Raw genomic sequence first — 20882 nt, 5'->3', positions numbered from 1 at the left:
CGCTCCCATAGTACAGTGCCTGATATATATCCACCGGTTGTTATCAGGTGCCCCGCTCCCGACAGACTCTGTCAGAGGGGAGGGTTTGGTTTCGTTTGATCTCCCATGGCTGAGATCTGTGGCGTTGTGCCTCGTTTAGATGCACCTGCCATGAGTTACGTTGCTCGGTCTGAGGTTCACCCCCAGGTCCCCGTGGTCCAGATGCCGGGGGCTGGCTATTTTCCACCCCTACTCTAAGTGCTGCTGGACCTGCTGAAGCTAGCATGGCAGAACACAGGAGTTTTGACTTTGTCTAACAAATGAAATGGCTCCCAGTCAGTCAGGAGTTTATGCAAGCACAGCCATTCAATAAAACTTGATTATGTTTGTGATTTAATCTTTTCTGCTACTTAAGGGACAGTAGCGTATGAGTGTGGTTGAATTTTAACTTTTCCTTGATGGTCCTTGATGATAACGGCATCTCAAAATTAACTCTTTCCAGAGCATAGTGTGTTCCTTAACTGATAAACAGCTTCTTTAACTGATAATTGATGCAAAACACCAATGAATGTGGAGTTTGATTGGCATTACTCCAATGTATTCCAGTGACTGATCTGAAACAACAATTGAGCTGGGTAACTTAAATTACCCAGCTCAAGTGTTGTTGGAAGTATTTCTGACATGGTGGTGTTGGGAAAAAAAAACCTCCTCCTTGCCCAAGCTTATCGTCCTCTGTATTTCTGCAGATGTTTGTCGACGGGACGGTGACCACTGCGGTCCTGGAAAACCTGACTCCTCTGACGGAGTACATCGTCAAGGTTCACGCCATCTCGGGTGAAGTGAGCAGTGAGCCACTGAAAGGCACAGAAACCACCTGTAAGCACGAGGCTGTTTACTCTCTTTCATTTTCCTTATTTTGTTTCCCATTTTCTTTCAGCCTCTTTTCATTTGGTAAAAGTAAACCCTGAAATCATTTCCATGAGTCCGCTGCGTAGTGCATGTGTTTGGGCTTGTATCTTTCTGCGAAAGCAACGGCACTGTTAGCTCAAATCCATCACAGCCTTTTTTGCCCCCTTGACTTCTCTCTCCTTCTAAGAACAAATAATGATAAGAAATATCTAAATACTGGCCAGAAGGAGCTTCTGAAAAGACTCAATTTGCCAGAGAGGTCTCCGTTGTTATTTTTAAGGCTCAGTTTTTGGTAAATTTCATTAAATCATTTCACACAATATTAATCTCAAAATAAAATATTTCCGTAGCACACTGTGATTCTACTCTTTTTAATAAATTTGGTTTGGAAGGGCACCCGTTTACATATTCTGGACTTGTCCTGGAACAGGTTGCTGGCCTATTCATTGCTAAGTTAAACATTTCATTTTGCCATAGACACATCAAGCCAGGCTATAAAATACCTGTGCAGTAGCATTTTCTGGTCTGTTTACTTTTACCAGCTGGAATTTAAAGTAACTTTGCTGCAACAGACAAAAGAGAGAAAGAGTAGTATCTTCTGTATGCATGTGTCATTGCACGTGTGACTGTGTGTGATTGTGCTTGGCAACCCTGTGTTATGGTGACCGTTGTCTGGGACATTTACCGTAGGATGAGCACAGTTTTTCCATGTTCCTCCATGTGTGACTCATCCACCCTGCAGTGCCACTCCCTGGTGTGACGCGCATGAGGGTGTTTGATGAAACCACCACCACCATGAGGGTGAAATGGGATGCGGCCGCGGGGGCCACCGGCTACCAGCTGCTTTACAGCGCGCTCAACGCCACTGTGCCCACAGTGGAGAAGGAGGTAAGACTTACCGAGCACACTATTTTTATGACTGTCACACTGGTAAATACCCTGTTACCTTTGAGCAGTGCCTTCAGCAGGACCCCGAGGTCAGTTGATGCTAGTACCATAGCAGGAAATAAATGGGATATAAATTTGGCTCCCAGCATGGGACTCAATGTATCCAAATACCACCCCAATTAGGGCATGAGCACTAATGCCAGTTTGGGAGAGTGTAGAGATCCACGGTTTTCCTTCAGAGGACTTCATCAGCTGCTTCTTTTCACGCCGCGGACTAGAGCTAAGCTTGCATATGGTGGAGCTGGAGGAAGACCTTTCATATGCGACTTTAGCGTGCAGTCCACGGGCGCCTGATCGACCAGCATGGGTCACTGGATTGCAAGGAACATGGACCCCTAACCGACTGAACCTTCCAATACCCTGGGCAATGCAATCAGCAATCGCACATCACCCTATGGTGCTACCGACCGCAGTCAACTCTTGTACATACAGTACCCTCCATAATGTTTTTGGACAAGTCTTTTTTGTTTTTGATTTGGCTCGGTACTCCAAAATTTTAGATATTGTAATCCAATAATTCACATGTGGTTAAAGTTTTGGTTTCATGTAGAAATTACACGATTTTCATACATAGCCCCCTGCCATTTCAGGGCACCATACTGTTAATGAAAGTTGTTCATATTTAGTACTTTGTCACATGTCCTTTACATGCAATGACTGCTTTAAGTCTGTGACCCATGGACATCACCAGGTGCTGAGTAACTTCTCTGCTGATGTGGTGTGGTGTTCACACCAGGTCTTTCAAACGCAGCTTGGACGCTGCTGTTAATGGACAGGATTAGCTCGTATTGACTCTGTGTATGTTTTTTTAAGGACGTTTCCCCTCTAGACGTTAGAGATGATATGTGTTGACTATAATATGTGAACAGATGCGGTTCATTCTGGGGACGTTTCGAGCCACGGGGGTCATCCGGATGGTCATGCAAAGCCGTCTGTGACCATAACTTAAGACTGGGTGATTGCTGGCTTAGACCACAGACCAGGTGTTCAGGTTCCGTCCTGCGTGAGTTATGGCTCAGCCACTGTCTTAACGACTGGGCTGTTAAACTCCCCGCAGGTGCGCGTTGGGGGAGAAGTGACCGAGGTCCTGCTGGAACATCTGATCCCCAACACAGCTTACACTCTCTCCCTCATCGCCCTCCACGATGAAGAGGCCAGCGACCCCCTGAGCCAGCAAGGGGTTACCCGTGCGTACAGCTCTCAGCTACCGTTTCTTTAACCGCCGCATTATTCAGCTGGTTCCCGCGCTCAGTCTCATTCTTGGCTGTTCTCTCTCTCTCTGAGTCTCCATCTTTATCTCTTTTTGTGCCAGGGCCCATGCCGCCCGCGGGCAAGCTAAGGGTCACCGATGTCACCCACAGCACCATGAAGCTCAACTGGGATGCGGCACCGGGCAACGTGCGCAAGTACATCATCACGTATAAACCAACGGACGGAGATCTCAAAGAGGTAAAAATCTACCACTGGAACGTTCCATCCCAAAGGTTTGTTTCTGTGATCTGACGTGGTTTCCTTTCAGAGCATTATATCTGCAAGAGCAATTTCAGGAAAACCTGGAAATATTAATGATAGAAAAATTCAGACAGTGCTATTTGAATTTCATAAATGAAGGTTTTTTGTTTTAGCAAACTATCAGTAGCAAGGGATATTCAGGCCTCTGAAAAGCTCACCAAATGAAGGATTTGGCTTCCCGAAGACAAAGTGGAAGAACAGATTCCTGGCCCGAACGCACGGCCATTGGACTTTTCGACAAGTCGCTGGAGCCGAGCCACCCTTCGCTCTCCCCACAGCGTGACCCGCCCCTTCTACAGACCAGGAGCGGTGAGGGGGCAGAGGCTGGCGAAGGCCTCTGGGTCCAGCCCGGCTGCCACGCCTGGAGGGATAAACGTGCCCGTGGCACTCCACCTCTCTCACGTGGACCTTAAGAGAAATGAAAGGCAACTTAAGCTGTGCCTGTGGGCCAGAGCCCTCAGGAAATGCGCCGCTCCAAAAAAGAAAAAAATGACTGGGCAACAGCTCCGATGTCTGATGGATGATATATACTCCTCCACCTGATAAGCCGCAGGACCCTGGACTGTTTTTTGGAAGAACTTTTTTTTTAAGTCAAACTAGAATGTTCTTTTCAACATTTTTCAAAAAGCTTTTCAGCTTTCCAGAAAGTAACCAGAATGGATTTATGTTTTGAGATTTCCATTTTTGCTCCCCATTTCCATATTTGCATCCCAAACTGGGAGAAATGTAAGATGATGGATCTATGGCGACTTGCAGTAATGGACAGCCCTGCTGACTTTGCTGTACTGTATGAAGCTGAAGCTGTCACTTTTAAGCCAGTTCCATGAGGGTACACAGACTTCAGACTGTGTGATGCTCGAGATTAGTTTTATGGGTATTTTTTAACCACGACTGGACAAGCTGGATTAAGAGACTCATTTTAGAAAGGACCATGCCTTTCTTTCTGGTTTGGACCTTTTAAAAATGAATGGGAGAACATTTGAAAGAATGTGATTCATTCTAAGACATTCTTTCCAGTGGTTAACCTTCATATCCCATATCAAAAAGGGGAGTTCAGTTGATTGTCAGTAGATATAAAACATGCCAAAGTAACTGTGAAGTAAAAAATCTTGAATAAAGATGGCATAGATCGAAAAGCAATTTTTTTACACTACATTATACTTGCATCCTAATTTTTATTTGGGAAGCATGTCTACAATTCAGATGTCTCTCTTGGTACTTTTCCTGTTGTTTTTGTAATTCTACAAATTCTACGCATTTGGACATTGCTGATCTTTTTTTTCTCATTTGATAATAGATTGAGGTAGGTGGTCACATAACAACATTGGATGTTGGTGGCCTCATCTCCCAAACTGAGTATGACGTTGCGGTCACACCACAGTATGATGAGGGAGTTGGAAACCCAATGCTTGGACAGGCTGTCACGGGTATGTCATAATTATCTCCTCAGAATCATTCATGTGTGTGTGTGTGTGTGTGTGTGTAAGAGAGTCTGTTCTTATCAGACTCTCTCTCAGAGAGTGTAGAATACGGTTTGCCCTGCTCTAAAAGGACCTCAGGGTTTCTCCCAGGAAACTAGTTAGTGGTGGGCTAAGAGCTTCAGAGGGTAAGCAGCGGTGGCATGAAGTGGTGATGGACCTAATGGTTTTTCAGTCACCAATAACATGGTTATCTGTGGTCCCCTTACAAATGTATTGTCTTCCGTACAGATGTTGTTCCTGCTCCGAAAAACCTTAGGTTTTCAGAGGTTACCCAGACCTCTTTCAGGGCCACCTGGGAACATGGGGCACCTGATGTGGCCCTCTACAAAGTTTCCTGGACGAAGAAGGGCGAGCAAAACTTTGAAACTGTAAGCACGCCAGTTGACTCAGCAGGACATAGCAAAGATAATATTCCTGTTTGAGTGTATTCCTACAGTTCATTTTTTTATCATTTGGCGGACACTTTTATCAAAAGCAATTTAAAATTATAAAATAATCAAGCACCACAATACAATATGCAGCAACACTGTAGACTCAGCCACTATGCAAGTGAATGAAATGAGATGTGATTAATTTCTTGATCATTCTCTTAGTGCCAGTCAAATAAAGGCAAGTACAACTGCAATATGCACATGAACCTAACATCTAAATATGAGTATTCTCCTCCTAGGCCATTCTTAACAGCGATGAGACCACCCTTGTTTTGGAAAACTTGGAAACTGACACTATGTATGATGTGACCGTCTCAGCCATCTATCCAGACGAGTCAGAAAGCGAGGAACTCATGGGCAGCCAGCGAACCTGTAAGCATCCTCTCATTTCCTTCAGAAACAAATCTTTCATTGTGATCTACTTTTACACAGCTGAAACGTACTAATGTGAACCTGTTTCTAATATCCCTTCTAGTGTCAAAGAGCAGTAAGCCTGGTACGTTTGTTTGGTTATGACGGTGCCGCTGTACCGATAATGCTAATGCTCGCAACAGTGATGCTAAGCGCTTCTGTGCCTTTGAGCTACGACTGAGTGCAGTACTTGTTCTTATCAGTTTAATATTTCATGTGCCCCCATTGGTCGGCAACATATTAAACAGATTTTTAGAACAGGAAGACAGAGAAAAGGCTTGCTCCGTCTGTTAACATGTCCATAAAAATGTTGCTGTGCCTTCCATGTGTACGATGCACTTCTCTGTGTAAAGTTTTGTCTTGTGTGTTTGTCCTTGTGTAAAGTATTGTCTTTGTGGAAAGCATTGTCTTTATGTAAAGTATTGCTATGTCTAAAACATTGGCTTGTGTAGATTTGTGTCTTTGTGTAAAGTATTGCTTTGTGCAAAATGTTGTAAAAAATTTTTTGCGAAGAGCTTTGTGTTCGTGTAAAATATTGTCTCGTACTGTATAGTCTTGTATTGTATTGTTTGTGTGTAATGTATATCGCATACAGCTCTGCATGTGCAAGACAATTGTCAGTGAGTTAAAAATATTTTCATTAAAAAAATTAAATGGCGCGTGCTTTTTAGAAAGCACCAATTCCTACATGTCCTCATTGTACCATGTGACTTTCCAGTGGTCATGGGGCCTCCAGGGAAAATGCACGTGTACAACGCCACCACCACCTCCCTGTCAGTGAAGTGGGACCCCGCCCCGGGCCAGGTCAAGAACTACCAGATCACCTATGTGCCAGTGGCCGGGGGAAAGAACATTACTGTAAGTGTCCCCGAGTGTCAGTACTGGTGTTCGGTGCTCCAAACTGCTCACAGACTCTAAAACATAAAGGAAGGAGGCACTGTCCACTGGGTAGTCAAGCAAAGCCTATGCTCACCATTTTCTCAGCTGCACACACATGCTCACACACACTATGCTTATGATACTGTTATAATGTTATACTTTAGTTTCAGAGAAATGGTAGTCCATATTTGGTGGACAAGCCAGGGCCGTAGTGGTTTGCGTCAACAGTGCGGGCTGCCAAATAGAGATTCCACGAAGCTCTGACCTTTCTCTGGTGTTAATGCATCCAGTGTTTACTGTAACTGTTGTGTTTACACAGTCAAACAATATGAGCTAGTGGTGATGCCATCACTTTCCTGGTCTTCAGATGGACACTGGTTTATTTAGCCTGGTTTATTCTTAGTTGTTTTTAAAATGGGATATTGCAGTAAGAAAGTCCAACAATGTGTGACATGGTCATTCTTTAAGCAAATCTTTGGTTTTATTCTAAATTATTTATAATAGTCTTTTAATCAGATTCATTGTTTTAATTTTGTATTAACTGAATTAAACTAAATGAAAAACTAAATTAAACTAAACTGTTGCAAAGTAATCTGAAATCTGGCATTCAATTCAGTGCTCAAGGGGAATTTTATTTTGAATGTAGAAACACTACTGGAAACCTGGATTTGGGACAAGCAATACTTGCCAAAAATGTAGTTATCGGAACCCAATAGGTATTTTTCTGCTTTTCAACAAGTAAGTGCTTTGTGTTTAGTTTAATTTGAAACAACAAAATGTGTGCTGGATACCCCAGTCACCAGGGCCTTTTCCAGGCAAATTCTGATAATACAGTGTTTTGACAACGCCTGAATTTTAATTTTTAAATAATTTTTCAGGATTTGTCCTGACCAGCTCTTGGTAATCTTGCTCATATTTTGCTATTGCTTGGTACTTGTCAGATTAGATTTAATCTCCAAAATACAAATTGACATCTGTAATCCGTTATATTTATATGATTATAAGCACACCTGTTTCTCCATTTGCTATTTGTTTTTGAAATAAGTTATATGTTACCTGTGTTTAGAATATACATGGTAGATACCAATATAAATAGACTAGTCTAATCATTGGTGCACAATGAGCAGTCACTGACACCTCATTCGTGTCACATAAATGGTCACTGATCATCTGTATAAAGCAAGTAGTTGATTTTCACTTCTGGATTGTCATGGGTTACTAGTATTAAACTCTACACACAGGATTATTCATATTCACTCACTTCATTAGTTTGGATATCAGTATTGTTCTTCAATCTGTTTATGTAGTCAGAATGCTAAATATCACTGCCAAGTCTACATGTTTGTGTGATACCACAGTTTTGATTACCAGTCGAAATATCTTGGGAACAAATAGCCTTTTGGAAACATTTTGTCTGGAACATTTTGCAGTTATATGAAAAACATCCTGTTGGTTACACATTGCATTGCGTCTTTGAAAAGCTATGACATTAATCTCTAAAGTGCCTGCATGCTTTATGGACTATGACATGCTGAAAAAGTTAAAGATTTTAGCATACCAGTATTGGATGAATTTTTACAGATTGTTTTGATCACTTAATATCATCTCTCCCCTCCAAAATAATTGAGATAAATATTTTATTCTGATATCTATGATTTTTTTTTGGAAAGCTTTTATTTATTTTTTCATTTAACATAATGAAATGTAGTAACCCCTGTTCTTTTAATTTTGTGGAGCCTTTGAAATATGCTATATATCTTTCAAGATGACTGAAGTGATCATCATCAATGATATCTTCAGATCTATCATTTGTTTGAGCTACATTTTTGTGAACAACACGATGAGCTACTCTATATTTCGTTTGAAGTAACAAGTATATTTATCTTATGAAAAATCATGGTTAAAAGCATAGTGTGTGAAGCTTACTTTCTAAAATATGTGTACAAAACAGACAAAAACAGGTCCTGCTATAGAGTCCAGCCCACCGTTCAGAACCAAAACCCCGAATTAAAAATAGTTAATGCTGTGCTTCCATGAGCTGATTTATTGCATGTACTTTACCATGCCACTGTAATTAAAATTCACATTTTACTGTGAATCATTTGTAAATCTTAAAATAAGTTCCCTTTTGTTCTAATTCACCAAATTCATATATTGCACAGAATGTATTGTAAATGTCTAAAGGAGAGCCCAGTACTGCATTTATTTTGAAGGAAGCCATTTATAATTTTTCTCCAAAACATTTTGGAGTATGTAATCTAGTTGTTTTAGTGTTTATTGTGTAGGCCAAGCCAGGTTGCAGTATCCTGAAAAGAAGCACTGTATACACAATAAATGGCAGAGGATTAAGATCTGGCCTTCGGGGAACTTTTTGTTGCAGCGTTAGCTTATACAGAAATGACTTGGTGGGGAATTTGGTGAACTAGACTTGAGGGAAGGGCATATAGCTGTTTGCAAGTCTACACTGTCCCAAGTAACAGTATGCATTAGTCTCCACTATACGGAAGATCTGGCAGTCCAAAGTTCTAGTTGAGCTTCCATTGGACAGGTTTGCTGAAACATTAAGTGTGATGAAGCACAATGGTTTGGCGCCAGACCCGCCATAGCACAGAAGGAAAAGAGGCTTGTGTATTCAGGGCTGATGTTGTATTTGTGCTCAAAGTGTTGCTGCATAGCCTGTCGGCTGCCTTCAACTCCTTTTAAATGAATTGCTTCTGGACTCCTCCTTCTGAGAAAAGAAAAGAAAAATAAGTGATGTTCTCATCTGTTGAAAGCAAACGATAGTCACTAAGTGTTGACATCTGTTCCGAACAGGTCCAGGTTGGACCGAAGAAGACCAGCACCGTTCTCCAGAAGCTTATCCCTAACACACTCTATTCCATTTCCGTGGCTGCAGTTTATCCTACTGGGGGCCCCCTGAGCATATCTGGCACTGGAAAGACAAGTAAGTGGCAAAAGAAATTTGACCCACGTTGCCAACCCCAAACAAAGGGAGGGACCACCCGTTGCATTTGGCCTTCTTCATGACGGTGTGTCATTAATCATCGCTGAAAGGGAAGCCTTGTTCCTTAGTGCCACAGGAGGATTGTGTCCTGAAGTGCAAAACCTCACTCTGCATCACTGTCAGGGTTTGAGCAGGATATATTCAGAAAAAGCATATTGTATAAGCATTGTATAAGCACGCTAGGCTAAAATGTATATTTTTAAAGGAAAACCCAGACTTTGAAAAATGTAATTTTGACTTCTGCAGATTTTAAAGTGGCATGCAGGCAAAGAGGCCGATTGTTTTGGTCTCTTGGAGAGCACAGGCAGTTACCTGCATAATAGGTGCATAGTTTAATCAATAAAAAATGATTATGATCGGCAGTATGCAATTATATCACCTTTTCTTTCTCCAGATCCTTTTAGTGGAGTGAAAAATCTGCAGGTTACAGACCCAACCATGACTACTCTCAATGTACGCTGGTCACCAGCTGATGGAAATGTGCGACAGTACAAGGTCATCTACGCCCCTGCGGCAGGGGGTGATGAGACCATGGTAAGAGTTGTCTTCCTACCCTCATGACGTCCCTTTATATACATAGTCATTTTACTTACATATCCCTCTACAATTTTGAAAGTGTCTCTTATGACGAAAGTTACGGTCTGCTTTTAAGAATGTGCCACGTGAGCCTTTCTGTTTGGTCTTGGTATGGGTCTAGATCCTTTTGTGATGCGCTGTTGCTGCTGATTTGTTTGACTTGTCTTGTCAGAAGATTTGCATTGTGTTGTCAAAATATTTCACATTTGTTCAACATCACTCCGAGCTGTAAACAGATGAGGAAGATTGTAGGAATGGTCGATCCTTTACTGCATCACAAGCCAGCAGGCCCATGTCATCACATTGGTTATTCGCTGATCTTTCTTCATCCCAAGCACTGCATTTGCAAGAGCAAAATATTTGTCCCATTTTTCAACAGGAACAAGTGCCTGAAAGTACAACGGCTACTGTCCTGAAGAACCTTCATCCGGACACGGTCTACACAGTGTCAGTGGTTCCTGTGTACGCCGAAGGAGATGGGAAACGCGAGTCAGAAAATGGAAAGACAAGTGAGTGTGTTCTCTCGTTTTGTTCCTCTCACCCGCGCTCTCATTTTTGTTGAATGTATATGTTGTTATTGTTGTGAAGCCTGAGGATGGAACGTCCAGTTAATTGCCAATCAGCTATGGCACGATCCATGATATTACCTTTTGTTTCTCCAGGGCCTTATGGTGGAGTGAAAAGTCTCCAGGTTACAGACCCGACCATGACCACTCTCAACGTGCGCTGGGGTCCAGCTGATGGTGACGTGCGACAGTACAAGATCGTCTACGCTCCGGCGGCAGGGGGAGACGAGTCTGTGGTAAGAACTGCTTTTGGTAGCTTCCCACCCCATTCACATCTCTGTATTTGCTTAGTTAGTTTGCTGTAATCCGCTTCAGACACGCATAACCCTCCATGGTTTCTAAAATGTCTTAATTTTAAAAAGACTGGATCCGCTTTTAAGGATTCTCATGTGCTATATTAGCCTTACTGTTTAATCTTAGCAAGGAGCAAAGATTTTCTGTGATACATCGCTGCCACTGATTGTTTGGGTCGTCTTGTCACCGGATAAGCATCGTGTTGTCCAAATATTTGACGTTTGCTCAACATGTCTTAGAACTGTAAACAGACGAGGGAGGTTGGCACAATGGTTAATCCTTTATTGCACCACAACTAACCGAGCCATGTCATCACATCTGTCACTTGTTGACTTGCCTTCATCCTCAGCATCACATTTGCATGAGCAAAATGCTTGTTCCTTTTTTCAACAGGACCATGTGTCTGGAAGTACAACGACTACTGTTCTGCAGAACCTTCAACCGGACACAGTCTACACAGTGTCAGTGGTTCCTTTGTATCCTGAAGGAGATGGGAAATCCCAGTCAGAAAATGGAAAGACAAGTGAGTCAAGTTAAATGCATTTTAGGGCCAATGATACCTCAAGGTCAATGAAACTGTTGCAGCTGTTACAGATTGTGTTATTTTTTTATAAAGATCATAGAGTATAACACTAGCTTGTTCTGTTTGCATAAAAAGTCATATGACCCTGCAAAAGTCATACGACTAATGGAAAGACCAAATTCATTACAGCATAATGGGGAAAAGACTAAATCTCTTGGGGAGGACTGGCATTTACATTACATATGTAACACCTGCATAATAGATGGACATTCTTATCCTAAGCATTACCTAGAAAATACAAATTGATTACAATCAACAGGACGTAACATCCAGTTAATTGCCGATCAGCTATGCCATGATCCATGATATCACCTTTTGTTTCTCCAGGGCCTTATGGTGGAGTGAAAAGTCTCCAGGTTACGGACCCAACCATGACCACTCTCAATGTGCGCTGGGGGGCAGCTGACGGCGACGTGCGACAGTACAAGATCATCTACGTCCCGGCGGCAGGGGGCGAAGAGACCACGGTAAGAGTTGTCATTGTTCACTTCCTGCCCTTATGACAGATCTTTATTTACACAGTTATTTTGCTGTAATCTGACTCGGGCTTGCATAACCCTCTATGGTATCTAGATAGTGACTTGTGATTAAAGATTTGATCTGCTTTTAAGGATCATGCGCTACGTTAGCCTTACTACGTTTGGTCTTGGTATGGAGCAAAAAGCTTCTGTGAGTATTTGCTGCCACTGATTTGCTTGATTTGTCTTGTCACCAAATTTGTATTCTGTTGTCCAAATATTTGTTCAACATCTCTCAGAACTGTTAACAGACGAGGGAGATTGTCACAATGGTCAATCCTTTACTGCACCACAACTAACTGAACCATGTCATCACGTCTGGCATTTGTTGACCTGGCTTCATCCCAAGCTCCACATTCGCATGAGTAAAATGTGTTCCTTTTCTCAACAGGACACTGTATCTGGAAGTGCAACCACTGCTGTTCTGAAGAACCTTAATCCGGACACAGTCTACACAGTCTCGCTGGTTCCTGTGTACGCTGAAGGAGACGGGAAACGCCAGTCAGAAAATGGAAAGACAAGTGAGTCAGGCAAAATGAGTTTTAGGATCAGTGATCGACGAAGGCCTGTTACAGATCACGATGTGAACCGTTAAAATCTTTTACAGAGAACAACACTAGCTTGCTCTGTCTAGAACTTCCAGATATGACTTGGATGGAGTTCCACATAGGCAAATACATCAGAGCCTAGGGGCAGGGTTTAAGTTGCATTACTAAAGCAGTTCAGATGTCTTACAGATTTATTTATTCATTTTTGTCAGTGATATGTTTATACAGTCATTTATTCAGTATTTTCTTTTTGTCAAACCTATCTTGTACTAAATTGTTGGCACCTCACCAACAGGGCCGTTGGCGGGAATCAGGAATCTGCAGGTTACTAACCCCACAATCAGCACGCTCAACGTGCGTTGGGATCCCGCCCCAGGGAATGTACGCGAATACAAAATCATCTACACGCCAGCTGCCGGGGGCCCCGACAACATGGTACAGTGCCACTGTCAGCTTGTTAATCAAACATGTGCACAGTGTAAACGTTCCAAGCTAATTAAAAAAACATTTTTTCAAAAAAGCTACCTGATTGGAAATCACCAGGTTTGCATACGTTTGTCTGAAATGTCACTTTCTCTGTGAAATTAGCCATTCTGAGGGCTGAGATGTTGGGAAACAGTCTCACCCTTAGCTCCATCTTGTCCATTAGAATCTGAAGATCAGGGGTAAACTGGCATTTATTATGCACTTGTAGTGCCAGAAAGAAAAATATGTTTGTTTTTATCCTTGAATGGGTTCCAAGTCGTACACTTTCTCCCTTTTTTTGAACAGGAAAGAGTTTCTTCAACCAACACTGTTCTGAGAAATCTTCTGCCGGACACCCTCTACACCGTGACAGTTTTGCCTGTGTACCCAGCAGGGGATGGCAGACGTCAGTCTGAGAAGGGAAAGACAAGTGAGTGGAAGGAATCCGCGTGACAATTTTAGTCATTACATGCGCCTGCGGTGGAGTGGGCAGGGAGCTTAGCTTATTACCTCAAAAAATTTGATTCCCAGGGGGTACGGCTGTTGTATCTTAAAGAGTGGTACTTAAACCTGCATTGCTTCAGCAACCATCCAGCTGTCTAAATGTGTAAAATATGTTAAATCAATCACAAGAAAACAACTTTTTAGATTAAATGTCTCCATTTGCCGAAAACTTCAAAAGACTGGAAATTAAATTGATCAGCCCTAAAACTAACATCAGCCTGCTCTCCATCAAGTGGTATCAGCACTGATTGACAACTGACACAGCCCTGTTTATGTCTGCTGTACTTAAAACAACATGTACTCACCACTGTTGTAAGTTTGTGAACTGCCCAGAATACAGTTTTCTGCTGAGCACATAGGTAAAATAGACAATAGCTTTGCCCTCTAAAAGCTAGATATGGGAGATGTGCTATTCATGGAAAACATCTGTGAAACGATATTTGAAAATCAATTTTCAAGGAATGAATTGCTGTGCTTTCCTCAGAGCCTTTGGGTGGAGTGCAGAACTTGAAGGTCACGGACCCCACCATCAGCTCACTCAACGTGCGTTGGGAGCCAGCCGCCGGGGACGTTCGCGAGTACAAGATCATCTACGTTCCCACCGCGGGGGGCGATGAGCTCATGGTAAGATTGTCAGCATCTTGTCTTCTCCATCCTGCTGTTCCTCTTCAAAACTCTACGCTTTTAAATGGCAAAATGTGTACTGGGTTGAAGCTTGAGTGTACCCCAAAATCTCCATGGAAACATCTCTTTTTTTTGTGAGCAGGAGCAGGTATCTGGAAGCACAACTAGCACCGTTCTGCAAAACCTCCGGCCGGACACTGTCTACACAGTGTCGCTGGTGCCTGTGTATGCTGCAGGAGACGGCCAAATCCAATCCGAAAACGGCAAGACTTGTGAGTACATTCAGCACATAAATTAGGCAGTTTGCTGGTTGTCAGTGATGAATTGATATGCATTACCCTCCAGCACATTAAAGCATGGCGTTAACAGCAACATATATTTTAGTTAACTGTCAGTGTGGTAATTAAGGGCTGCTCTTTTCTTAGCGCCCTTGGGGGGAGTCAGGAATCTGCAGGTAACGGACCCCACCATCAGCACGCTCAACGTGCGTTGGGAGCCAGCCGAGGGAAACGTGCGCCAGTACAAGGTTTCCTACGTTCCTGCCACAGGAGGCACAGAGCGGACGGTAACACTGCCATCTTATTGCCTCTAATTCGCCCCTGAACCTGTATAGTGCTCAAAGGTTAAGTGGTAAAATGAATATCTTTCAAGTGTTTATGGGCCAGCGTTTTATGAGGAATCTACACTTCATGAAGCCTCATTCATTAATTTCTTGTATGTAACAGGCTGACTCATAAGATTCTTATATGTGACAAGTTCTCCGCAATCATCTTTTTGAAATGCATGATCCTCATTCTCCATAATGAAACATCCTGAACTGAGGGAATATCTTGACATTTTTGTAGTTGAAGTCATTCACTGCCACCTGAGTGATCCCGTGGCTCCTTTTGTCATGAACAGGATTACGTTTCTGGGGGCACGCCTTATACAGTTCTGCGGAACCTTCTGGCAGACACAGTCTACTCAGTGACAGTTGTGCCTGTGTACCCTGACATGGAGGGCAAACCACAGTCTGAAAATGAAAAGACAAGTAAGTGATGGGTGCCTACAAAACATCAAACGTGTAATTGCATTATATTTATCTTAATCTCATAGTTAGGCTGGCTATGGCTATAAGGTAGCACCCTTGTGCGTCTCAAAAATAGTGTTTACGGTTGTTCACAATGGAATCACGTTGAACTGTTTGCTTTGTATTGACGATTGTTTTAATAATGTCCTTCTTTTCCCCAGAGCCCTTGGGCGGAGTCAGAAACTTGCAGGTCACCGACCCCACCATCAGCACTCTCAACGTGCGCTGGGAGCCAGCCGAAGGGAACGTGCGCGAGTACAAGGTTCTCTACGTTCCCATCCCAGGGGACGTGGAAGAAACGGTAGGACTCTGCCTCTCCAGAGCATCTTGGTCTGTGCAGTTTTAAGGGACAATCTATTTCAAGTAGGCAGGACAGTACTGTTCTCCGTGAATATTTTCATACTTCTCTGATCCTTAAAGAAAAAAATGCTGAAATGTTCCTCTTTTAGATGTTATCTTCAGATAACATTTGCCCTCTGCAAGGAGATTAGCAAAGCTGGAAGAAGGGTAAAGGTAACGCACACTAATTTCAATATGTTCTGAACAGCAAACGGTCTCTGGAGGAACCACCAATACCGTCCTGCGTAACCTACAGCCAGACACACAATACCAGGTATCGGTGGTGCCCGTGTATCTAGATGCAGAAGGCAAGAAGCAGTCTGAAAACGGGAAGACAAGTGAGTGTCACATTCATCCGGATAAGCTTAACAGTCAATTAACTATTATTGTTGTTGGTGAAAGAGAGTATGCTTCTCTCTCCTTCTTCTCTTCTATCGAGAGACTGCAGCGAGTGAAATGCTTTTGCCATATGCAAGTCTCTGAAATGGCAGTAATGCTTTATTTATCTCTTTCCAGGGCCCTTGGGTGGCGTGAAGAACCTGCAGGTCATCGACCCCACTGTCAACTCTCTCAGGGTGCGCTGGGAACCAGCTGATGGAGATGTGCGCCAGTACAATGTTTTCTACGTCCCTGCTGCAGGAGGCCAAGAGTCCATGGTAGGTCTCTCTTGGCTTATTTTAGTGTTTCTTGACTCTGAGGAAGACGTCGCTGACGTTGAAATGTCAGTCCATTAAATAATGTCTTTTGCCCTGAACCAAGCGGTGTTCCTTAATTTGGGCCGGTCCCTCTGAAGTGTCTGGGTAAGGATTTTTTTATTCTAGGTCTCTTTAAGCTTTGTGCTACTTCATCACATCTTTATGCTGTATGAACCTTTGGCAGTTGACGTGCATTCAATTTTCACATATGGCTCTCTTCAAGCGAACCGTTCTTGGTTCACTTCTAGGTTGACGCTGGAACGAAAAAGATATGGGCTCTTTCTTATTCAAACTACACAAGAAAATTCCATGACTTAAGTAGAACAATGGTTTGATGGGAGATGGTTTGTATAAAAATAAGAAGTTTAGCTAGTTGTCTGGGAAATCCTCAGCTATCACAGAGACACGTGGACACATGATTCCCTTGCTCTATAAGGTTTCTTAGTCTTTGCAGTAACACAGGAGAATATCAGCAATCAATATTCCAGAAGCATGCCAAATATCCAACTGCTTGACATTACAAAAGCAGGCCACATGTGATTCCTATTGAAAAGCTTTTGTGCTCCATCTGAATGTTCCATTATTTCCTTCGCAGGAGCAAGTCTCTGGAGCAACGGTCAACACAATCCTGAGGAATCTTAAGCCAAATACCGCATACAAAGTCTCTGTAGTACCAGTGTATGTGGACGTAGAGGGGAAACGACAGTCCGAAAATGGAAAGACAAGTGAGTCATGATGAGATTTTCAGCAACAATGTGTGAACTCGGGTTAACTTGACTATTTATTTGACCATTTGAAATCTTTTCTTTTTTTTTGTCTACGTGGTCTTACAGACTTTTTATGTGCCTTAAAATTGGAACCACATTTAGGGTAATGTAAGGACTTCTCTCACTTTTTCTTCCCTCCAGAGCCTTTGGGTGGGGTGAAAAACTTGAAGGTAACAGATCCTACCACAAGCTCCCTCAAGGTTCGCTGGGAGCCAGCTGAGGGAAACGTGCGCCAGTACAGGCTTTTTTACATTCCGGCTACTGGGGGGGCTGAGGACATGGTAAGACCCCACCTAGGGGACAATTGTAGAAAATAGCTTCGTTATCCTTTGACTTCTTTAGATGCTCACTGAAGAGATGGCTTCTTTTGTTGTGAACAGGAGCAGGTCTCTGGTGGCACGACCAGCACTGTTCTGCGGAACCTTCTCTCGGACACACCCTACACAGTGACAGTGGCGCCCGTGTACCCAGAAGGCGAGGGAAAACGCATGTCTGAAAATGGAAAGACGTGTAAGGCCTCAAACAATAAATTTAATATGTTTATTTTATTAAATGATATATAATCTATCATTAAATTTTGGCCCCATTCAAGCTTGCGATCACCTAGGTGAAGGCATCTTTTTCCAAAACGTCAGTTAGTAAACACAGCAAGGAGGAACCTGAGTGTGCGACTTGATGATTTTTCATTGTGACACGCTCGTGAAAAAAAAATTAAAGTTTAGTTTGCTCTGAGTCAAGCTGTCTGGTTCCCTAGCAACACTTTTGAGTAATCACAGAGGGAGAAAGGCCTGCTTTCAACAAACTCATCCTTGGATCTTAATGCAGTTAAGTTACTTTATGCCATCAGCGTCCCTTGAGGTAGAAAGAGTCATAAGCTTAAAAGCAATCCAAAGAAATATCTTTGTTGGTCTGTTTACTATAACAGACCCGGTTGCAAAAGTCCTCTGGTCACCCTTTGGAGTGGACGATAGGAACAATTTATCTAATTATCGATCCCCTAATTTCTCTTTCCTTTGGCGTCTCATATACTTGTTTTCACTGCTTCAGTTTCCGCTCTGATTGTAAGCCACGCTCTTTCAGCAGAATCCTCTCCAGAAAAGATAATTACAAAGTTGAGGCTGCAGCAAAGCATATCTATATCACTTGTGAGTAATGACATGGCAGTTGGGCCAAGGGCTTTGTTGCGCAATGATGTCCTGTGTATGATCTTGCATTATATTCTTATTTTTAATGTGCGAGGCTTATGCCGTAATATGTAACATACCACGCCACCCTGGTTGACATTTTACAATCCGCATAAAGCATAACTCCTCGATTATTAATGCAACAATGTTGGAGCTGTTCGGAACAAGTTCAAACAACCAATTTCAGACTATTAAGGCGTTGTCAGCTAGCTACCAGTATAATAACCAGTATGGTTATTTTCCTAATTGTCTCTCAAAGCAGCATAGCTCCTGATGTTCTGCCCCTCCCTCTCTGTCCTGCAGTGCCACGCACCCCACCCAGGAACATCCAGGTCTACAACCCCACGCCCAACAGCCTGAACGTGCGCTGGGAGCCCGCGACCGGGAAGGTGCAGCAGTACCGCGTGACATACTCTTCCCTGACTGGAGTTCGGCCTGACAATTCTGTGAGTCACTGCCTTGGAACACGATTAAAACTCGAAAGAGTTTACAGTTAAAGGGGGTTTTATCTAGCATTTATTTAAAAAAAAAATAAAGAAGTGTTATTAACATGAGAATGGTCTACGGGTTCAACACCTAATCACTTTGCCCAACCTGTTGAGACTAGTCTCACAGCTGTAAAACAAAACATGTCATATCTATGACATAATATGCGATTCTGAATTTCTAAAGCATGATATCTCATGTAGCAGCATATAATTCTAAGCTTTAGAGTCCTCTAAATAGAAGGTCCAGAATACTGACGGTTAGAGGGTTTTGAGTTCATACTTCAGATGCAGAGGAACCTTTCTAAAGAAAAACACATTTTAGCTGTACTCCACATGTGCTGATGATATGGAAATGCCTCTTCATTATCTCCTGTCCAGGCTTTTCATCTTTTGGGAATTTTTTGGGAATGATGGCACCCACATCTTCTAGAATGACAAGGGATCGATGGAGCTTTTTGCTTCATAAAAATATCCCCCGACTTTGTTCAGTGCGTTTTAAAACGCCTGTTGATACATCACTGATAGTACTACATTTGAAGTTCTGGGATTATCAGACCTTTGAAGACAGATAACAAGACGGTTTTTAATATTTTAAATTCTTATTCTTCCAAAGACACAGGCTTTGTTTTTTTATGGGGTGAACGAAGAGCTTTATCATTGGAGACTTTCAAAGCAGCGGGCAGCTTCCCATGCCAGTTATCATGTGCCAAGTATCTCATGACATATGTCAAACATAAGTTTTGCAGGTTTAGTAAGAGCAGTAACAGATTACAGCTCTCAGGAAAGGGCTCGTACTGTGGCCCTTGTTGCTTAAGACCAGTGGAAGTGAGGCGGATGGGACCGGCCTCTGTCTCTGTGTTTGATGTTGTCTTTCTTTGGCTTCTTCCGCCCAGTGGCCTTACATCACCAGGGAATATTTAGTGGGAGATCAGGGTACACCTACATGATGATGTGAAACTGAAGGCAGAAAAAAGCACATGAGAATCATGTTGTACAGCCAGAAATGAAAATGTTAAGCACTCAATAGCAGGTGGCAGAGATATTTGAAACTATTACCATTTGGCTTTATACTGCAAATGACTTGAGGACAATTTGTTAAGGGCAACAAAGAAAGAGGTGATTGGGATATATTATCAGTATGACAGATTGTCGTGAATAACAATAGTACACAGCTGGAAGGGGACCAGTGCTTTGTAACAAATCGTCTCTAAAAAGGGGTCAGGCAGTGTTCACTGTCCTGAGAGTACTTCATCAATGGAGCATTTTTTCGCTGCACTTCGTTCAGCCATGACAATGCCAACTGAGTAAGGATGAGATACAACTGCCGAGAAATGTGTTTTTTTTCTGGAGTGACACAAATAGCTCTAACAATGAGGTCACTGTGTATAGTAACTGTGCTGGATTAGTCATGTTTTCTGAGTTGCTTTTCTTCAGCTATCGACAGGCGTTTTAAAATAGGAAGTACCTTCTGGCTGCATCACTGTTCCCCATTGATGCTCATGTGACTCAGTGAGTTTTTTTCCTCCACAGGTCCTGGTTCCTGGAAACACACACAACGCCTTCCTAGATTCTCTCATTCCTGACACTCCTTACTCAGTGAGTGTCTTGCCTCTGTACGCCGATGGAGAGGGATCGCCGGTGAAAGGAAACGGCAAAACCCGTGAGTCATCCTACATTTGTGGCAAATCCGGCAACAAACCGAACCTCTTCTGACCTCTGTTAGAACATAGCGCTCACAAAAGAGCTTTGTCATTTTTTGGATGGTGAGGTCATGCAAGGACGCGGTCGCATGCACGAGATTATTCTGTGTATATCGTGACACGGACTGGGTTGTCATAGTAACGCGCTGGCTCTTGTGCACTTATGACGTTTGCTTTGGATACTGCAGTACCTCGCGGGGGACCCAGGAACCTTCGAGTGTTTGGTGCCACCACCAACACTCTGAACGTCGGCTGGGACCATGCCGAGGGGCCCGTCCAGCAATACAAGATCGCCTACGCCCCCCTGACTGGGGACCCCATCACTGAATATGTAAGTGCAGCCAGAGACTTTCTCTGTCTACTGCCAATCCGAACATCAGAGGCAACAGCTTGAAGGGACCCACTCGA

General features: G+C 43.0%; 1 protein-coding gene and 1 non-coding gene across 8 annotated transcripts in view; both read left to right on the top strand.

Moving 5' to 3' along the window:
• col12a1b (collagen, type XII, alpha 1b) overlaps positions 1 to 20882 on the top strand; it is a 75918-nt gene that overhangs the window by 29047 nt on the left and 25989 nt on the right. For 4 of the 7 annotated variants that reach the window (XM_035423305.1, XM_035423306.1, XM_035423310.1 and 1 more), the window contains 31 exons: positions 726 to 855; positions 1631 to 1776; positions 2894 to 3023; positions 3149 to 3285; positions 4646 to 4775; positions 5058 to 5197; positions 5500 to 5632; positions 5736 to 5756; positions 6390 to 6529; positions 9365 to 9494; positions 9949 to 10088; positions 10510 to 10639; positions 10793 to 10932; positions 11384 to 11513; positions 11901 to 12040; positions 12483 to 12612; positions 12935 to 13074; positions 13411 to 13534; positions 14093 to 14232; positions 14375 to 14504; positions 14658 to 14797; positions 15133 to 15262; positions 15463 to 15602; positions 15849 to 15978; positions 16157 to 16296; positions 16931 to 17060; positions 17244 to 17383; positions 17483 to 17612; positions 18590 to 18732; positions 20305 to 20434; positions 20663 to 20805. In XM_035423305.1, coding sequence (XP_035279196.1) covers positions 726 to 855; positions 1631 to 1776; positions 2894 to 3023; positions 3149 to 3285; positions 4646 to 4775; positions 5058 to 5197; positions 5500 to 5632; positions 5736 to 5756; positions 6390 to 6529; positions 9365 to 9494; positions 9949 to 10088; positions 10510 to 10639; positions 10793 to 10932; positions 11384 to 11513; positions 11901 to 12040; positions 12483 to 12612; positions 12935 to 13074; positions 13411 to 13534; positions 14093 to 14232; positions 14375 to 14504; positions 14658 to 14797; positions 15133 to 15262; positions 15463 to 15602; positions 15849 to 15978; positions 16157 to 16296; positions 16931 to 17060; positions 17244 to 17383; positions 17483 to 17612; positions 18590 to 18732; positions 20305 to 20434; positions 20663 to 20805 — 4077 coding nt within the window. The remainder of the gene's footprint in view (positions 1 to 725; positions 856 to 1630; positions 1777 to 2893; positions 3024 to 3148; positions 3286 to 4645; positions 4776 to 5057; positions 5198 to 5499; positions 5633 to 5735; positions 5757 to 6389; positions 6530 to 9364; positions 9495 to 9948; positions 10089 to 10509; positions 10640 to 10792; positions 10933 to 11383; positions 11514 to 11900; positions 12041 to 12482; positions 12613 to 12934; positions 13075 to 13410; positions 13535 to 14092; positions 14233 to 14374; positions 14505 to 14657; positions 14798 to 15132; positions 15263 to 15462; positions 15603 to 15848; positions 15979 to 16156; positions 16297 to 16930; positions 17061 to 17243; positions 17384 to 17482; positions 17613 to 18589; positions 18733 to 20304; positions 20435 to 20662; positions 20806 to 20882) is intronic. The other 3 variants (XM_035423307.1, XM_035423311.1, XM_035423312.1) reach the window with 3 other exon arrangements.
• Positions 5823 to 6010, top strand: LOC118230930. Its single transcript, XR_004765975.1, has one exon. It is a non-coding gene; the product is annotated as a U2 spliceosomal RNA (small nuclear RNA).

Source organism: Anguilla anguilla, chromosome 6 (genome assembly GCF_013347855.1).
Source record: "Anguilla anguilla isolate fAngAng1 chromosome 6, fAngAng1.pri, whole genome shotgun sequence".
Lineage (NCBI taxonomy): Eukaryota > Metazoa > Chordata > Actinopteri > Anguilliformes > Anguillidae > Anguilla > Anguilla anguilla.
The sequence above is the reverse complement of the archived record's forward strand: the minus strand, read 5'-3'. Positions and strand labels throughout refer to the sequence as shown.